This window comes from Tiliqua scincoides, chromosome 11 (genome assembly GCF_035046505.1).
Source record: "Tiliqua scincoides isolate rTilSci1 chromosome 11, rTilSci1.hap2, whole genome shotgun sequence".
In the NCBI taxonomy this organism is placed as follows: Eukaryota; Metazoa; Chordata; class Lepidosauria; order Squamata; family Scincidae; genus Tiliqua; species Tiliqua scincoides.
In genome coordinates this window covers 26,673,055-26,693,090 of record NC_089831.1, presented here as the reverse complement: position 1 = coordinate 26,693,090, position 20,036 = coordinate 26,673,055, and the positions used below count along the sequence as shown (strand labels likewise).

The 20,036-nt window shown below is 46.6% G+C and overlaps 1 protein-coding gene across 1 annotated transcript in view; it reads left to right on the top strand.

The window, feature by feature from the left end:
• CADM1 (cell adhesion molecule 1) overlaps positions 1–17,844 on the top strand; it is a 246,255-nt gene extending 228,411 nt beyond the window's left edge. Inside the window, exons 11-13 of the mRNA XM_066639174.1 lie at positions 3,036–3,089; positions 13,079–13,210; positions 14,569–17,844. Of these exons, the coding sequence (XP_066495271.1) occupies positions 3,036–3,089; positions 13,079–13,210; positions 14,569–14,687 (305 nt within the window). The 3' untranslated portion in view covers positions 14,688–17,844. The remainder of the gene's footprint in view (positions 1–3,035; positions 3,090–13,078; positions 13,211–14,568) is intronic.
• The last annotated feature ends 2,192 nt before the right edge of the window (positions 17,845–20,036 follow it).

The window sequence follows — 20,036 nt, the reverse complement described above, 5'->3', positions numbered from 1 at the left end:
GGAAATGGGCGCTCCTACCACTTTGCTACCAAAGCACAGCGTTCTGAGGAGCTATTTTTTAGCCTTGAAAAACCCACTTCCAGGTTGCACAGAGGTTCCTTCCTTCTCCCCAAGACCACCCCATAATGCATTTATATTTAAAGCTCTTTAAATCCAGACCTCAGTATCCATGGGGGGGGGGGGGTGTGCCTGTGTATCCTGGGGTCTGATCTATATTCCCAAATTTACATCCTGCCTTTTGACAGTGTTGCAGCCCACAGCCCTCCCACCTTCACCATGCTTAACCAGCCATTGTCCAACAATTTAGAATCTCTGCCAGGCAGTTTGGCTAAGCAATCTTGTCACATGTAACCTATTCACTAGACAAGGTTCAGCACACTGTTTTCTAAACTTATTTTGGTTGCTATTCTGGAAATCAGCTTATAAATCAAAGCCCAGCGTTATTGAGCAGACACAATTCTCAAGGAGGGGAGTCATTTCGGATAGTTGCCATTCCCACCCAATTGATTTTAACTTCTTTAATTTCAAACGGCAGAACAATTGTACGCTGCTGGAAAGCTAATTCTCATTTATTCAGAAAAATGGCAAGAAAATGTGAATGGTTTCTAATCAAAACTGAAGAATAAAGTATTTTAATAGTCAAATGAAAAAAGTAATGAGAAAACCCAAGGCATAATTTGTGGCTTGTTTAAGATTCTTCTTGTCAATTTCTAATGCCATTCAGTGACATTTTTGCAGTCTTCCAGGTGTTGATAGAAACGGAATAGTTGAACTGTTCACTGTCCTTGGTGGTGAAGAGAACAAAGATTCTTAGCTTCATAAAAAATGCAACATTGCCCTTTTTACTTTTAAGCAAACAAAGTTTTTTTTTAACTGAAAGAGGAGAAAACCCACTGAAAAGAAGTGGGGGGGGGGAAGATAAAAATAGAACTTTCAAAAGGACATTTTTTAGTATCTGTGCGCATTCTAGTCCAGCAAATGTGATCTTCTGCCCAAAAGATGCAGCCCTTTGAATGCCAGCAGAGGCTTCTGGGCCTATTTATTGTTACTAATCTCCAAAGACTCGTATTTCAGCCCATCCTACCTGTCTTGGTGGTGGTGGGCGAGCCTTCTGCAGCCTGTGCAGAAGTTCACCATGTATTTGCAAGTCAGAGCCATTGGGCAGGGAGGCCTGATTCGGACCATGCTGGTGCTCGGGCGCAAGCAACTTTTGCAGGCTGTGGGGAGCAAATACTTTCTGCTCCTAGAACTAGTCCCAAAGCACCATGATGGCCTGTGAACTCTTGCACATCCTGCCTCTGTGATGGGTGTAGCTCACTGGGAGCTTCTTAGTAAGGAGGACTGGCATCGCCCTTGCACTTGAAACGTTCCCAGTGGATCATATCCAATGGCCCCCTTTAGTGTGGTTGGTCACTAGGGCATGCAGAAGCTTTGGCTCAGTCTTCTGCTTCTTTTTTTTTACCTGGGGAGGGTGGAGACCCTGGCAAGGTAGGAAGTAGCATTTCAGAGGCAGCAGCTGTCCGTTTACCAGGAGATGTTCATTCTTTCTGGTTATGAGCAGCAGCACTGCAAACTCCTATTTGTAACTAAACTGACTGGCACAATCAACAGTGGCCCCTTGACCTTAAAACATCAGCCTGTGTTTGCACTGGCCTCACTGAAGCTGTGTTCTGTGATGTCTGTTCAGTCTTCCTTGGCTTAGCGTAGAGCTTAGTCTCCTGTTCCGTCTTAGCTGAGTGGGTCAGCAGCCTTAGTGCAAAGGCGTCTGCTCAAACCTGAACGAATATTGGCTTGCAGGTTTCAACTTTCAAAGTTCAAGTTTGGTGGTCATGGCACTAGGCAGAACTGGGTCCAGCAACCAGATTGACCTGGGCACCGTTTTGGGGACCGGGCTAGATGATACCTGGAGTTGGCTGCTGCTGCCAGCACTTCACATGCATTTGAACCCCAGAGAAGCTTTGAGCAGAACAAAAGAGAGATCAGTGGGGAAGAGTCTGCTCACCCTTACTCTGTGGTTATCCAAACCCTTTGAGACTCCCATCTCCTACCCTATAAGTGGGAAGGTAGTTTGCAGTTTGGTGCAGACAAAGAAGAGCAACTGTTTCCTCTACGACCAACCTTCAGTCCCAGTCTCAGAAGCTGTTTTTCCTCTGGAAAAAGGGGAAGAGAAACACAAAGCCCTGTGCATTGCGCAATATTAACAAGGGACTCCCAGCACCTTCGCATGGCAGTCTTTGGGTGATGCAGATCAGGGATAAGCAACATCTCCATAAAAAAGCCCTCTTCAGATGAGCAGGGAAGAGCCTGACTGTGGAGCTGGACTTGTATCTTTGGATCTTTTGCCAACAGTTTATGCACGCGAGGGGGTGCCAGGAAGGGGCTTCTGCCCAACTGCATTGTCAGCTTTGAGGCAACTTTCCCAGAAATGGATCACTTGGGAATCTTTCTAAAAAGTCCTCTCTGATTTCTCTCTTCACCACCCCATGAAAACACAACCCCCCCCCCCAATCTCCACATACTGTTGCTATATCTTTTGAAAAATGCATTCTGAAGATGTCTCTTCATTGGTAAATGACTTTCTTCGCCAGGGTTGCCAAAGAATTTAAATTTCCTCCGAGCCCTAGACCACAGTTTTATGTCTTAAATGTGTCTCTCACCCAAGGAGAATTGTTATCTAAAATGCCATGCCAAGTTTCTTGGCAATTTTAATAAATGTCGGGAGGGGGGATGTTTTGCATGCAGTTGTGGATGAGTGATTTTGAACATTCACCACCATGTTTCATGTATTTTCAGTGGTCCAGACCAAGAAATATTTTCTTGATGGTCTATTGGTTGGTTTTAAGAGGCAAATCAAATATATTAAAGTGATTGGGGAGCCTCCTTTTCAAGCTCGTCTGAACAAAAGCTTTGTCAGATGGCAAGTGATTGACTCTTTGATTTTTTCCCCCCGAGAAATTCATCCTTGGTTCTTAAGTGTTTTGTTTTCTCATTCCTTGAGGAACGCTAAGAAAAATGAGTTTGTTTTTACTTGTAAGGCTTTACTCAGTTGCCAAATTCTGCCGAAGAGCTGGACTATGGGGACTTCTCAGGTAAGGGCTAGTCTTTAGGTTAAGCCAATGTGCTTGTGGAGTCTGTGGGTTCACTTTTCATGTTGTTTGCATCCCAGCTACGTGTGTGTGTTTCCTTTTTTGCATTGTACAACTGCTCTCTGGCTGGCTGGCAGCATCATAGCTAATTAGACAGCAGTCCATCCTTCAGCCTCTCTAAACCCCCCCCCCCTTGGGCTCCCATCTTCCTGGCCACTTGATACTGGCACATATTTCCCAAGTTGTATAGCAGCACTCATGAGTTGGGGCGGTGGGGGGAGGTGGAGGAGAGTAGAGTGCTGTGAGTTATATTGCAGGTTGTCTGGCAGCTGCTGTGAGCTCAGTTACTGGAAATAATTTTTTGAATCCTAATTAGACAATGGTTCACTTGAAATTTTGTTACATTTGTAAAACACTTAAGGATCCTGGATTTGTGTCGGGGAAAGGGGCCTCTCGGAGGCCACATTCGCACAAACTCTAGGCTGCCTGCAATGTCATGCAGTGCTGGGAAATTGACATGGCGGGCTCACTGCACATGGTGAGAGAAGAGGGCAATTATTCTATTGTATGCCAGCTTGTAAATTAATCAGACGTGTCAACCCTATTTATTTTTTCACAGCTGATTGAACATTTTCCCAAAAAAGTAGGCCTTCTAATTCTAATGTTCCTTCATCAGATTTGTGTCCTGTCCCTTTTTCCAGTGAGCCCAAGGCAGCGTACATGGAGTTGTGCCATTTTCACAACAGCCCTGTGGGGTAGGCTGGTGCACTACCCCAAGACCACCTAGTGCCCTTATGTCTGAGTGGGGTTTTTGTCCCAAGTGGAACACTCTCTCTGCTCACCCACACTAGTTCTGGAATTTATTTCCTAATGGAAATTTATCTCATCCCAGATTCGGGATCAACTCCCCTGCCAACCCCCATTGACCTGGGCATTATAACTTTACTGCATTCCATTTCCCATAACAATTAGACACCGGAGACGGTTTTGGTGACCCACCGTTTATACTGGACAAAACATGTTTCCATTTGGACTCACGAAGGTGTGTTTGTCGCTAAGATAAAAATTGTGCGATGGAGCAAGGAGTGTGTGGCCTTCCTTCATCTGTGGTGTCACGTATTCTGCCAGTATATATAATATCCAGCACAAAGCCAGCCCCCTGCTGAGTCGTTCGGACTGCCTGAAATTACCACTTGGGGTCCCTCTTCATATCAAACAGAAAGGACCTTTTTTCCTACAAGCATAAATTCCAGTGACTTGATGATACATTTCAAGTACACATCAAAGTGTTCTCTCCCACACCCCTCTTCCCACAGGGAATCAAAGACTCTGAATCCTTGCTAACTTGAGGTCTCCTGCATCCATGTTGATTTCACCTTTTTTTGCAATGCCCAGGTGCTGTAACCTTTAGGCATGGGATCACACCAAAGACAGTGTTGCAGGAAAATGTTATGTGCATGAAATGGATGAGAACTGCATATAAGCATGAACACATTCTTGCACAATCTTCCTTCATTTAAATGTGGGTCCAGTGGCCGATCTGGGTGAGGCAGAAGAGAGGCAGGGATTTAAATACCCTTCTCATCCCTTGCTCCCTGTTTCTGTCTGGTAATTTTGCACACAACTGTTTGTGCTCAAGTGCATTTATTCACCATGTTCCAGCTGGGGGCATCCTATGTTTTAGATTTTGCTCCAGATACCCATGTTGTCGAACATGGCACAATCAAAAGGGCCCCATGTAGTCCTTCCATGTAGTTTGATTAACTAATCAAAAACTGATTAGCACCTTTGTTCATGGGGGATGCTGATTAATCAATTACTATTGATTGCAAGTGTGGCTTTGTTCTCTGGCAAAGAGATGTCTGGAGGAGCAGCCAATAAAAATTGAGCACCTGTCATAGTGATTAAATTTATTAAAACAAAATACATTATTTTTTATGAAGCTATCTTGAAATGGGTCACTGAAGGGGAGCATATTGATTGCAGAAGGATGAACTCCTTGAATTTCCCTCGCTTAAATTAGAGACCGAATTCAATTATAATACAAGACAAACAGGTTAACACCAGCCTTAAATAGCCCATCAATAAATTAGAATAGGTACAGCACGCTTAACGCTAAACTGGGGTAATGAATAATATTACCTGTTCTTGGCACTTATGGCTCTTCCTTCCCAGCTTTCTTGGTTATTACGGATAAACGCTGCCTGTATTTCACAAGAAATTGATGACAATCCTTAAAACGACTGTGCCCCTTCGCAGGCCGTTTTTGCAGGCAGTTGATCACATTCACGGGAATGGTTTCATATGTCTTTTGGCAGATAATCTCCTCTGCTAGGATTTTCTTGTAACCTCCCATGAGCCCCTTCAATTCCATGGAATTTGGAGAAATGGAGAGAGCCATGTTGGCATCATTGAGGCTTGTGTGGCCCTCAGGCAGTGTGTGTGTCTCATTTGTGACTCACCTCTTCAGTTGGTTCTCAGTACATACAGTCAGTCCTTGTTACCTGTGGGGATCCAGTTGCAGCTCCTCCCGAGATACCGGGAGGAGATACCGGGATGCAGATACCGAGATCTTCGGAAATTGAGGTCCGCTTTTTAAAGTGTTTTTAAAAGTCAAATTAAGTCAGAAAATGGCCTTTTCCTGCCATGGCACTGCAGCACTTGCAGGGCACTCAGTGGTGCTCCAGAAGCCACTTCCTGTTGGGATAACTGGTTCACCCCAGCATGACCCAGGAGTGGCTTCCAGAGCACCACTGAGTGCCTTGCAGACAGCACAGTTTGGCAGCATTAAAGTAGGAAAGGCCGTTTTCTGGCTTATTTTGACTTTTTAAAAAATCCACACATAAGGCAGGTCCTCTGTACATCTCCAGCACTAAAAAAGGTGGAAACATTTTAACTTAAAATATCAAAACGCTGCAACTCTTAGGGCAGCAGCAGATAAAATAGTATTAAAAATGACTGAAATTCCTAAAGCAAGCATAGTGCTGAATGAATGAGACCATCTTTATCCTTCCAGACATGGGGGTGGCACCACTGAGAAGCCCCAATCCTTGCTCCCCTCTGCATAGTTGCAGTAAGTGTGTTGGGTGCTTGGGGGCCTTGTTCCTAGAAGAGGAGGCAGTCCTGCTTAGTGCTGGGTGGGCAAAGAGCAAATCAGTGTGAACCGTTGGAAGGGGCATCACTCACAAGCACGCACCCAACTTTGGAGGTCCCAAAGGCCCAGTGATGTGCCCACCTAGGTCAGCTTTGTGGAGCTCTGTAGTCTCCTCATCCACATAGCCCAATGTCTCAAGGGTCAGGGTTCCATCTAGCTGCATTCCTGAGAAGGGAAATTGTGTTGCTCTCCTTGCAAACAAAGCAGAACAGACCTGCTAGCTAGATAACTAAATGATGTGCCCTTAAGATGCTTGTGTGTGTGTTGGGCATGATGGCTCTGGATCAGATTGTCAAACAGCCTCACTTGAAGAGGCACCAAAAGACTCCCCTTCATCGCCAGCCTCTGCGACAGGACTTCTTTCTTTGCAGTTTGCATCTACAGATCCAGTACTTAGAACTTGAAGGGAGGTGGGGAAGGACAGAGTTGTTGCTCCTTGTGGGGGAAGAACTTCCGAGTTCCAAAGTCAGAGCTCCACTCCTGGCCTTGCAGGTTTTCAAGTAAACTCCGTGCTGCATTGGGAGACATCAAATGGCATCAGAACACAAAGCATCTCTGGATACATGGGGGGGGGGGGGCTACTAGAATCATCACAATTTAAAAATTCATTTTCCCTTCAAACTGGAAGAGCCGTTAACTTCTGTGAAGAGGGAGCCTTAAATCCGCACGTGCTGAAATTAACAGCCACTCTGTGCATCCACAGCAGAGATTCATCAGACCTCTGCTTTTATAGCACAGATTTGCACGGGAGAAACTTCAGATCTGTCAGTGTAACATGCTCTCCCCTCCGCCATAGTGTGTTAATACCTTGGTCTCCATAACTTAGCCAGAAAAGAAGTTGAACAAGACTCCATGGAGCAAATGTGTTAAATAGTTGCAATGAAGCATTTGATGTCTGAAACTCCTTAAGTATTTTGCTCATATGCTGCCCCAGGCATTGAAAATGCAAACAGTAGAGTAGCCAGCACCTTCTTGCTGGAGCTGTTAACAGTGGGCCCCGTTGAAGGCATTAAACACGCAGATTGCCCTGCTCTGTGTGTGCCCAAATGGGGATGTGCACAGAGCTTGCTCCCATCACTCAGGTGTTTCCACTGTCAGAGCAGCTCCTTGGAGTGCTTCAATTGGGAACTTGGAGGAAGAAGCGCCCCTGTAGGCTGTGGACACAAACTCTGGCCCCGCTTACCTGACCCCAACCTGCTTCCACTGGCTGAACCTGCCAGTGTTTTTCTTCCTCCCACCCACCCTTTGGGAGGGGGAAAGGCCAGTGCACTCCACTGTATATTAACATCTTAATGGAAAAGCTGTGCATGTATATACGTTTACTGCTCTCTCTGACAAGAGGGAATTAAATGTCAGAAGGATTTGTAGGATCTGTAATTGAATTGGTGCTGAGAAAAGCAAATCTTAAGGAAGAATAACACATTAGGATTAGCAAATAATGTGGCATTTGTCAGTGCTGCCATCTCGCCTGTCCCTCTTCAGGACTGTAATGGTGACTTTTCCTCCCCCCCCTCCACTCCCCTCTTTTTAACTAAAGAGACTGTTAATACCGCAGCTCTCAGCTGGTGCCCGTTTAAGGTCAGATATTTGCTTCTCAGCCTGATCGTCCCTCTCTTTCTGGGCAGGTCCACTTGGTCCATGGATGCATTGATGGGCCTCAGTCAACAGTTTCAAGACAACAAAATGAATGTTGGCTATGTAAGTTAGACTGGGTATATTCTGGGTGCTGATTCAAAAAATGGCATCAGTTTTGCCCTCTCGTGTTTCAAAGATACGGCATAGCCTCATTAGTGAATGGTTCAAGCCCCTTCCTTGTGAGTGAGGAAGCCTAGCCTTGGCTTACTCACAAGAAAACTGCTTGAATTGTTCACCAACAAGGCTATGCCATATGTGGGATAGGGCAAAACTGATGCCATTTTTGAAATTGGTGCCCCAAAATTCATAGGTCTTCGTTATCTCTTCCATATCACAATTTCCTTCCCCCTGCATGAGGAAATACTATTCTGGGTCCATCATGAGCTATTAACCTTGCACGTAAGATTTCTGAACCCAGCAAAAAAACCTGCCTTTGCAATGCATCCACACTGTGGAGCTGGATCGCACACACGTGTTGCTTTGCACACGTGTTCATAAAGCATGCATATGGGTTCCTGGACATCTGGGGTGTAGATCTAGCTTTCCATCGCAGGCTCAATAAGCAGAGAACTCTCCTGTTCAGTGGGGAATGCTTCTCTTGCTCCGAAGAGACTTCAAAGGGAAGTGTTACATAAAGAAGTGAAAATGCCTGATCTAATATCTTGTGACACTTTGAAATAAAAAAAATTGATTTGCTTCCAGAAGCACCTAAAAATAGAAAGGCTCATTCCCACGTTGCACCCCAACCAGGGACCACCAGCTGGCTCCGCAGTGAGTTTTTTTTACACTATTTGGAAGTCGCTCAAGTATAAGAAGTCAAAACTAATCTTTCCATTTTAAAAAAGGCCTCATTCAGAAGCATAAAAATCCCTGAGGCTTTCCCTTTCCCTCTAAAAATGGATAACCAGCTGAAGCGCCCTTGGAGGAGGCAGAGAGAGAGAAGCACAGGTGCAAGAGGTGCCGCTTACCTGCAGATGCATAGGGCTTCTTTCTGTGGCCAGTCTCAGATGTCCTGAGGGGGGACATGATGGAGACTTTCAAAGTTATGCAGGGAATGGATAGAGGGATGTTATTTTCCCTCTTGCACAGCACCAGAATGAGAGGATATCTACTAAAATCGAGTGGCAGGAGAGTCAGAACAGACAAAGAAAACATTTCTTTATGTAGTGTTTAGTCTGTGGAACTCCTTGCCACAGGATGTGGCGATGGCTCCTGGCCTAGATGCCTTTAAAAGGGGATTGGACAGATTGATGGAGAAGTCCATCACAGGTAACAAGCCACGGCAGCTATGTACAGTCTCCTGCTTTTAGAAGTAGGCTACCTCAGAAGGCCAGATTGATTGTGAGCAATATTCCCTGCATTGAAGCTTTTTAAAAGGACATAGTGCAGCACTGAGCACTCAGTTTGATTGTTGTCTTGGGATGCAGTTTAAGTTGATTAACATTAGCAGCCTTTCTGTGGAATAACAATGCAGCTCCCCCCATTGGATGATGTGCTAGAAACACGATCCTGTTATCCTTTAAGGCGGGAGGGGGCTCTCAACTGGCTCCGTGGGTGCCAGTGCTCATTGGTGCGCAAGCACCGAGCATCCCCTGCACATTGCAGTTAATTTTTTTTAATTAACATGTGTGCTCAAAGATGGGATACTTAGCCATGCGCAAAATAAAATACACTCGGAGCACACACTCTACAAAGCTTCTTGTTTTCACAGAAATAATTAAGAAAAATGCGAGTGCAGATCCCAGCGGAAGAAATTGCTTTTAATAAACTCTGCTGGCCAAAAGAGTGCGCAGGCTGTGCTCAGGCTTCTCTGGAAAGAGCGGGCTGCACAAAGAGCCACTGCTGTTGACTTAATTGCAAATTGAATAGCAGCCTTGAGAGAGCTTGGCCAGTCAGTGATGTTGACGCGATATTTCAATTGCTGTGTTGTGGGCCAGATGCTCAAGTGGTGTAAATCAATTAACTGCCAACGAGTGTCAGTTAGCTGTTCTTGGGAGTACGTCAGTTGTCGATCAGTTGCCCAAAACTTCTGCCATCTCATCATCCATCTGCAGTAGGCCACCTTGGCCAAAGATGATGTTCTCTGGAAGTGGCGAGCAGAGAACTCTGCACGGTTTTTTCCTAACACCATGAAATACTGTTCTACCATTGGAAAGTTCTGTGTGCCCCTGGATATTCTGTTGAGAGTCTAGGAAGCAGTTACCAAACTTACCATGAAGCCATGAAACACCACAGGCAATGATGTCACCACCATTCACTTCTGGGTTAGAGGCCTAACATGATGAGCCCCCAAACAGTACTTAGGGCAGGCAGAAAGGCTTTTCGCAGTGCCACTGCAGCTCTGTCTGCATACTCATGGCGCAGTTTTGCTGACAAGCAGCAGGGGACCCACTTCTCCCTGGCAATTGCCTCACAACACCCCATGGCCTCACCATGAACAGTGTGGGAACCACCACAGAATTCCCCCCCTTTGGAACTGACCCACCCAGAAATGGGACAGTTTCCTGGAAGCGGCAGGCAGGCAGGCCTGGTTTGCCTGACAATGCAGAGATGGTGCTGTTTACGGGAGAGAAACCACAGCAGAGGGTTTGCTTGTGTGTACGTACCTTTACCTCCATTTCCACCTGCCCCTTGACCCACACACCACGAATGGATTTTGGTGAACCCTTTAGAAAATTTCTGAGTAGGCTGGTCCACTTAGTCAGAACCTTCCAGATTTTACTGGAGTGTGGCAGCATTCACATTGCACCCATCTCATCGTGCTGGTAGCTTGGCAGCATCCACCATGGCAGCCAGTGCACCCCCAGTGGAATCCGCCTGATGACCTCTCAAGCCTCCCTGAAAGGCAATTGTCCCAACACTGGGGACGAAGTTCACCCATCAGTAACTCGACAAGTTCTTGAGACAGTTTGTAGTGGGAACTGGATGTGTCTTTCTCACTTAAAACGTGCATGCTGTATCTTTTCTATGAAATAAATGCAACCTTGGACTTATGGAAGACCATGATTTTCTGGTCAAACTGTATTTCTGACCATACAGGCACAGTTTTCTCATAAAGAAGCTGGTACTCTTGCATTCTTTCTCAAGTACAGACCTTGCTGTTTTTCTTCCACATCCTACTCTCTCTGGAAATGCCACCTTGATGAAGCAAGAGATAATTTGATAAGCAAGAGTTGCTTCGTGGCAGCAGTGTCCAATGCTGCATGCAACAGATCTGGGGTCTTTCAGGAATCCTCCTTGTCAGCTAGCACGTCCCACCCTGTTGTCTGCTTTTTGAGCATCTCCATGGAGCAGTGTGATCCTAGTTGACCATCTTGAAGGTGGAGAACTCCGGAAGTGCCCCCAAAGCAATATTCACTGTACTGCGGGGAAACTCTGGAATGCAGACCTGCACTCACTGGGTGGCTGTTCAGAGGGTTAGCCATATTGCCAGCACGAAGCTGGTGCTTCCAATTCCTTTTGCCTGGCCTGCACACACACCCTGTGTGGTTTGTGCACTTTCTCAGCTCTCTTGGAAGCTCTTGTGCTGTTGCTCCTCGGGAAGGTCGTGCAGTCGCGGTGCTTGGTGCGTCGCTCTGACTCCACTTCTCTTTGCCCTGATGTGAACCTGAGATTGTTGCTCGTACACTGAGACATGGGGGACTGGTGCCAGTGGCAAGGAACCCACTGAAGGGCTCTTCTCTTAATTGAAACTCTTTTTAATTAAACTGCCTTTTCCAACACTCACAGTCAGGAATTATTTACTCACATCCTTTGGTGCTTAATCTTGGAACAGAATTGGAAATATCAATAGAAAGCATAAATCCCCGACCCCTACTGCACGCGTTGTATCAGGTCTCGCCTCCAAAGAGCACCATTACCTTTTGTTGTCATGGATCTGTACACTTGATCGATAAACTTCAAATGTTATTAGAGAGGGAGGCTTCAGAGATTGGCTCTGTTCTTTGGAGAGCGGGCAAGATAAATCTTTCTTAAAAATTGACTGGTATTTGCACACGCACTCTTCCTGGTGAAACACATTTCTCTTCGGTGCCTGGGCGGCTGCAGGGGGTTTGGGGGACAGATTTATCGGCTGTGTGCTGCTTGTAGTGAAAGATTTAAATGGTAAATCCTTCACATGTGACTTCACAAATCATGTAAAGTTAAAAGAATTGTACCATTTCTGTTGCTGCTGTGCTTAAATTGTAAGGGACAGCCAGTAAATCATTTTAATGGAGGTGTCAGGCCTGAACTCAATAAAAAAGGGGGGGTGGGCAACAATGGTTTAGCTTCCATTCCAAAATGTTAATGTATTAATCAACGAGAGAATAATTGTGTTTTACCATGTTATAAATCTTGGTTGCCATTAGAATTTTCAGCAAGGGCCAGCGTAGCCACAATCTTAAATTAAAATTGTTTATGTTGCTATACGTTAATTTTCCACAGCCGCAGCTCATTCCAGGACCACTTTGGAGTTGCTACCCAGCCAAGCAAAGCCATTCCTCTCTAGGCTGCAGGAATCCCGAGGCGGGGGGAAGGGGTGCTTATAAGAGCACATCAATTGCATGGCAAGTGGTTAAATAAAACCAAGCTGCATATGGTGATGGCTTTGCCATCCTTGGTTTGAAAGGAGGTTCTGGCTGGCATGGAGATCTCTGCCCCTTGGCTTCCTGCATCCTGAAACGTGCAAAGAGCATCCCAGCTGCACGACTGTCAAGCTAGGACAGTCTGAGCTAGTCCAAGCACTCTGAGAACTGGACTCTTTTCATTTTGATTTGCCATGTGGCGTATTATCTGGCCACACAAGTTGTTACTTGAGAGGGTGGCAGTCATATTTCACCACGACCCCAACTCAGAGTCAATGTCACGGAAAAGGCCCTTTATGAACAACCAGAATAAAAACCAGCTTTGCACCCATGCTTCCATGAGCTCCTCCCCTACCGCCACCCTCCATCCAGGGCATCCTAGCTTGCTCCTCTACGTCTAGCAGCACCTCTGTTGCTGCTGCTGCTGCCTAGATGCCCTTCGTGAGCTGACCAGCAGGTTGGTTCAGCATCGGCCAAGCTTGGCTGCTCTTGCCTGAACTGGTTTGCCTCAGGGGTCCACCTCGTGCCCCCTTCCCCTTGACTTTTTTTAGAAAAGCAGCGGTGAAGGGACTTTCGGCTTTGCAAGTGCTGCTGCTGTGGGCAGGAATAACTGCTGCTTTCTCTTCTACTTACGGCAGATTCTCGGGCAGGTGAGGAGAGTGCCATCACAGCTGTGGACCATGCCGTGATCGGTGGCGTCGTGGCCGTGGTGGTCTTTGCAATGCTCTGTCTCCTTATCATTTTGGGACGATACTTTGCAAGACACAAAGGTGAACACACATGTCCAGAGTAGGGCTACGCTGGAATTTTGCACGCTGCAGTTGTGGGAGGGGCATCTAAAGGGGCTGATGTCCATCTGCTTATCTCATATGTTCTGTGGTGCACGTTTGTAGCAGGTGCTCTCTGAATCTGCAGTTGGGGCACCATTGAGATAATGTGTGTTGGTGGGGAGGGGGTCTTTCATGAGACAAGCCAGCTCAAATGTGTTGCCAGCATAACAAAGTTGCACTGTTGCACAGTCAGCCATGTTTGTCACCAAGACAAATCAGAGAGAGGGCAGCAAGTTGTGTCTTCAGTCTCTTCCTGTTGTGTGAACCATGCAGAGGAAGGGCAGGAAGCGTTGCTCTCACTCCAGTTTGAGAAGTTCAAAAGTGGGGAGAAGTTCCAGTTGTGCTCTGTGTCAGGCAAAGAATGTAGACTCCTCCAACTGGGAGGGCAAATTGGATTGAAAAACACATGCCTTCTATCATGCAAGAATATCTCTGCAGGGTGACAGGCTGGGTGTAGGTGAAAGCAGCCCCCCCCCACCTCATTTTGTAATGCGCTCAAGTGGCAGATGATGTGAAGCTCTTGGTGGCATAGAGGACACTTTGATTGGGACTTGTGAATATCCAGTTTAGTGACATGAATGATGTCTTTGGCTTGCATGCGTCTCATTTCCCCCCCCCCCCCCATCATTCCTGTAAGTTGGGATACATGGGGTTATCCTAATTTATCTTGCCTTAGATCAGGCCAGTAGTACAGGTTGACCCTTGTTATCTATGGGGAATTCCCAGACCACCACTGTGGATACCAAAACCCACTAATAATGCAGTCCACAGGTGGGCCATCAGAAGACCTCCAGATGCAACTGGAAACACCTTCCGGTTGCAACCAAAGGTATTAGAAAGGCACTTCCAGTTTTTCCAAAAACCAGAAATGCCTTTCTGATATCTCCAGGAGGCACTCTGAGGCCTGACAAATTGTGTATGGCCTCCCCAGACCTCAGAAAACTTCCCAGACATTACCGTAAGCTGCTTCCAGTCACATCTGGGAGGTCAGGTGGGCCCTGAGTCAAATCCACGGTTCCCAACCCGTGGATAAAAAGAGCCCACTTGTATGTGGTTAGCCCAAGGTCCCTCAGTACATTTTGTAGCTGAGCAGCAATTTGGACCCAGGCCTGTGTGCCATGTGAGTGCTGGTGGTTGTTGGTGGTTGTTCACTCCCCACCTCTTCCATGCACCTTGTTGCCATTTGCAGCGCAGGGTTGGAGGTGGCCAGTACCCCTTGGTGACCGAGTCTCCTGCTGCTGCTTCAGTGGAGTCCTCCTTGGCGGTCACAGCCTCTCCTCCTGCTGCTCTCTCCCCAGGTACATACTTCACTCACGAAGCCAAAGGAGCTGACGATGCGGCGGACGCAGACACAGCTATCATAAATGCAGAGGGGGGACAGAACAACTCTGAAGAGAAGAAAGAGTACTTCATCTAAATCCGTCTCGGTTTCCATGAGGTGTCCAACTGCGGACAGTTACTGGCTCTGTGTAGAAGAGGAAGACAGTGATGTTGGAAGTTGCGACCAGCTTATGGCTTTTCTCCTTTGTCTCTCTCTGTCTTTTTCTTTCCTCCTTTTCCCTTCCAGTGCTGTTTGCTTTGGGGTTGTGTTTGGTTGGTTTAAAAAAAAAAGAATGGTTGGAGAAGTGTGTGGGCGAGTCCAGGATTTCCTGTGTAAAGTGTTCTTCGTAAAGTACACTCTGCTGTTTGACACCTCAGTTTATTTTGGTTTTTAATTCTCTGGCCAAGTCCGACTTGGATTTAGTTTAGTTCCATCATTTGCAGAAAATTCTGTGCCTTGTTTTATTTCTTGTTTTGTTGGGGGGGAGGGGAGGGGGAAAGAGAGCATCTGGTTTCATATTAAATTTTTATTTTCTTCCTAGCCTCTCTTGGAACGGCCTGCTGGGATCCCTTGAAAATAGATATGCTTTTTTCCCCCTTAAATGTTTTCTTCATTTAAAAAAGACTCCTGGGTTGTTTTTTGTTGTTGTTGTTGTTTGAAACTGTGTCATCAAAGGAGAACCAGCACACCTTAGATTTCATTGTTTGAAATTCAGTGTATTCATAATCCATCCTACTCCCTTGTCATGAAAGCTTGGATGAACAAACTTTTGGAGAACGGTTTGTGGCTGCCCAGGTTTCCACCAGAGCGAAGAGGAGAGAACCAACTGGGACGCTGCAAACCTGATCTGCTTCTCGTTGAGACACCGAACCATGCCAGGTTAACCTGCACGCCAGGTGTGCCCCCGGGAGATCTGTGCCTGTCTTTTAGCTCCACACGTCGGAAGACGCCACTACACGGGACATCTCAGGCTGACTGGACGGAAGCTGGGGATTAAGGAGACCTTCCTGGTTTTTTGCCTTGAAGACCCATGACGGTGCAGTGCTGCTCTTTTCACACAAGTAGGCAAATGCGAGTTGTCACAGGAAGTGGGGAAGTGGGGGAGGAAGAGGAGATGAAGTTCAGCTCTAATTATTCCTGTTCCAAACGATCCTGTCAGTGGTTCCCAGTTGGCTTCACATCTCTGTAATTTGTTGGAAACAGAAAAGTCTTTGATGCGAAAGGCATGTGCTTCAGCCCAACCCCCTTTTTTTTGCATAGACATTTTTGTCTTGGTTCATCCCTTCTCCTTTTTACTTTGCTAAAGAGGGCACAAGGAGAGCCGCTCTGATTGTGCAGCCGGCAAGTCTTGCACATTACAGGTATTTGTCGTGCTGAGGTATCCAACCAGAGATTGTGTGAAACTTTTCATTCCTTTGGATTTGACTCAACAAAAAGCAGGAGGGGAGAGAAGAAAAGCAGGGCTTGTTTTCATGCTGGACTGCCCTGTGTCTCTGTTCTGGAAAGGTCAGAGCAGAGGTGGCCATACCAGCATGGAGGATTTTCAGTTCCTTAATTCAGAACTCAAATGTGTGAGGTTCTTGTTTTTTCTGATTTTTTTTTCTCTTCCTGACTGTACCTTCTGAACGCTGGCCTTGACCTCCTTCCTCAGCCTTAAGAGCCATCTACCAACCCGTTACTGATACTTAAAGGATAGTAGTCATGCTGCAGAGATGCTAAAAATAAGTGAATCTTGAGAATGGGGGGAGTCCAAAGCTGTGCAGGCTGCCGCTTGCTGTTCTGCCCCACCCCAAAGGGAAACAGGAGCATCTTCCACTTTGAGGGTGCACAGGAGAGTGGGGGAGAGTGCCGTTCCCAAACAGTTTTAAAGGAGAAACACACATCTTGATAAAATTAAGGCGAAGCTCCAGAATGAGCATCATGTTGGGAAGATGGCCGACTTGCAGGGAAAAAGCTTCTAGAAGTTATTAAGGCTTTCTGAACGATGATTTTTTTTAAATTAACAAATGGCATAGAATCCTAGAGTTGGAAGGGGATGTACGAGATCATTATTGACCCCAACCCCTGTCAGTGCAGGACTGTCCACAACTACAACATCCCTAAGAAGTGGCTATCCAGCCTCTGCTTAAAGGCCTCCAGTAATGGAGAGTCTGCAGCCTTCCAAGCAAGACTGTTCCACTACCAGACAGCTCACACCGTCCTGAAGTTCTTCCTGGCAGATGAAGCTTTCAAAATGTCGGCATCTTTTATTTTTTGGCTTTATTAAAAAAAGGCTTTCCACAAAATGTTGCTTCTTAACCAGCAGAACTGTTTAGATTCCAGTGACCAATCAGGTGTGCAAAACAAAACCATATTTTTTTTCCCTTTTGGTACAAAATGTTTTTCCTTTTTCCTCCCTTGCAAACTGACCGGTCCCTGCTTCAGCAAAGGCTTTTTGTAGGACGTAACTCTTTGTTTTCTCTGCGCCTTCTGTGCCACTCGAGACAACAGATGAGACCACATGGAAGGGCGAAGGACAGCTCTTGGATGATGGGGCTGGGGTGGGGAGGGGGGCTTTTCTACGCATCGCTCACGGGACTGGCATCCTGTTTTCCTGGAGCAGCTCATCTTTGTTTTGGAAATGTGCAGTAGTGCCGTGTTTTCCACTGTAACCTTGACTTAATAATGTTGACATGTCTCTCAGGTTCATGTGTTTTGATTGGTGTTTTCCGTCTCAGGTAGATCGCGAAAATTTTTTGGCCCCCACAGGTTGGAAGTGAAACAACAAGCAACCAACAGGAAATCATGGGATTTTAGTTGTATATCAAGTTCAAAGGAGATTTTTTTTTGTTTGTTTCTGCAAGTAATTCAGTGCACTGTTTGAAATGTATTGTTAAGTATTGATTTGTACAGGTTTAGGTGACGAGGGTTTTGTTAGAGTGGAGAAAGAACAAACTTGTTTCTTTGGGTTCTGTGGTTCAGGCTTCAGAAAAATCCAAACCAACGATAATGACGAGCCGACGTGGAGGATGCACAACTGATGCCAAATAAGCTTGTTCTCAACTCGCTGGTGGACCGTTTTTTACTTTTGCCCCCTTAGGCCGGTTCTGTTTAAAGGTGTCCATGGACGATGTTGCAGTGTAAGAAAAACGCATTTCCATATCTTCCCATTCACATTTTGTATTGGTTCATGTATACCATTTTTACAAAGAAAAAAGAAGTACTATAAAAGTATCTGTCTTCTTAATAAAAACAAATTAATGTTACAAAACTACCTTTCGGACTCACATGGCACTCTTTATAGTGGCTTCAGGCTTTAAGTACTGGGGTCTATGTCCTTCTGAAGGAATCCTGAACCTTTTTTTCAGAGGTCTTTGGGACACCAGCTCAGCCCACCGATGCTGGGCTCCAAGCAGAGTGTGCTGCTGTGATGTCCATCTTGGGTGCCCATGCTTGTCTCGTTGACTGGCAAAGTCTGTGCATGGCCAGTTGCTGTTTGAGAAGTTTTCATGGATGAAGTAGTCTTGAGAGGAGATCAAGGGCTCTTGATATGGGAGAGGCTGGGTCACGGTCCTCGTTCCTCGCCCCAAAGCCACGCCTGCCTTAAAACCTGTGTGCTGCTTTCCCCTCATTGCATAGCATATATTTGCACCTTGTCCTCATACAGCTGGATCTTCCTGGCTGCACCCTGTTATGCTATAGGTATATTCATAGGCTTATTTAAATATGGGTCTTTACCTTTCTCTGACCTCAGCTAGGATGGAAATCAGGACCCAGAATTGCAGGAATGTTGTGTCTTCTCCATTGGTTCCTGGGCCTTTCCTTTTGTTATTGGAGCATGTCTGACACATGAACTTAGCGTGACTGAGTAGAACCAGAAATTGGGAAGAAATTGGATGCATTTCTCTTAATGGCAGCACTGGATAAAGCAACTGCACAGCAAAAGGAGGCCTGGTCCTCCCAAGGGCAGTGCTTCATTCATAGTTAGGATGGTGTCTTGGCTCTTGTTGATCCAACTGCCTCACTGTGGTCTTCATGGAGATGTTCACAATTCCCACTTTCCCAATCCCAGGATGCTTTGTAAGCAGGTAACCTGCTCTCTGGAACCTCCTTGACGTGCTTCTCCTTCTATGCAGGCTTTGTGGTTAAGCCCTTGCTGAGCTTTGGGACCTTTGCCTCTTTTTTTCTGCCAGTGAAGTTGTCACAGTTCTTGATTTAGCCTGTGCTGCATCTTTGATCCCTTAAGCAAGGGTGGGAGAAGGAGAGTGGCTATTTGTGCAAAATATTCTTGGCATTCCCATTGTGCGGGGGTTCCTAGACCTTTGCCTTATGGGTCAGGGCTTAAGGCTCCCCATCCAACACAGAGAGGTGGTTCCACCACCATTCCTAATGATGACAATGGTTTGGGCACACAATGCTTGTGTGCCTCTCTTGCCTGTGCTCCAGTGGCAGAAAGTCTCCCTGATCTGGTTGGAGCACTGTCCCCAGGCCGCCCCCCCACCTCCTCCTGGCTCTTGCTCCAAGAGCTCAGACAGGGAATGTCCTTGAGTCAGCACTCGGGGTTGTGGGCTGGTGTTGCTCTCCTTCGCTCAGGCGTGGCATTGAGAGTGCTGCCTCTCCTGCTGAATTATTTGTCAAGCAATGCTCTCCGATGTAGCTGTTAGGGGAGGTTTACCCTGAAGCTCTGGTGGTTTTCATGCCTTATTTGGAAGGAAGATAAAAGGAAACCTTCTTCCTCCAGGGAGGGCAACTGAGTTATTAGTTTTTCACTATTGTTTTGGCTGATGACATTTCCCCGGCGCAGTGGCAGGCGGCCCCTCCAGTGCTGTGTGGGCTCTAATTGGAGTCATTGTTCACCATTCAGTGGAAGCCGGGAAAGGGAGCCCTTGCTCAATGGAAGGGGCTCTTTCCTGGGAGAAATGTTCTTTTTTCGCTTGCTTCGGAAACACTCAATCTGCAGTGCGGTTGTTCTTCTCAACCTCTTTGTAGAAAAGGAATCTTTACAGTCCCTTTGAGTTCCAAGTGGCAAGCAGAAAAAGAGGGCAAGCAGAACTCCCTCACCTGTCAGAGCTGGCCCACATCCGCCCCTCTCCTAAAGTGACGCCGGTTGGGTTTTCCTCCTCGGGAGGACTCTTCAAAAGGGAAGAGGCTGCCAGGAGGTGAACGGGCAAGATTTAAGGAGCTGACTTTGCCTTTCCAGAAACCTGGCTTCCTACACTGGGGAGTGTATTTCTGTGGAGCCTGGTTCCTCCCATGAGTGTCTTCTTGAGTCTGCTGCTGGCCTCTGGTGCTCTGTTCCCCTACAAACCTTTTGGCCTTTCTGCATTTTTGGGGGGTGGGGGTGGGGGGCGTGGTCTTGTACCAAATCTGGCTACATGGAGGTCATTATTGGCACAAAGAACGCCACACTGGACTAGATGATGGGTTACGCATAGCTTGCAGCTTTCTGCTCAGAGTGGAGCCCCA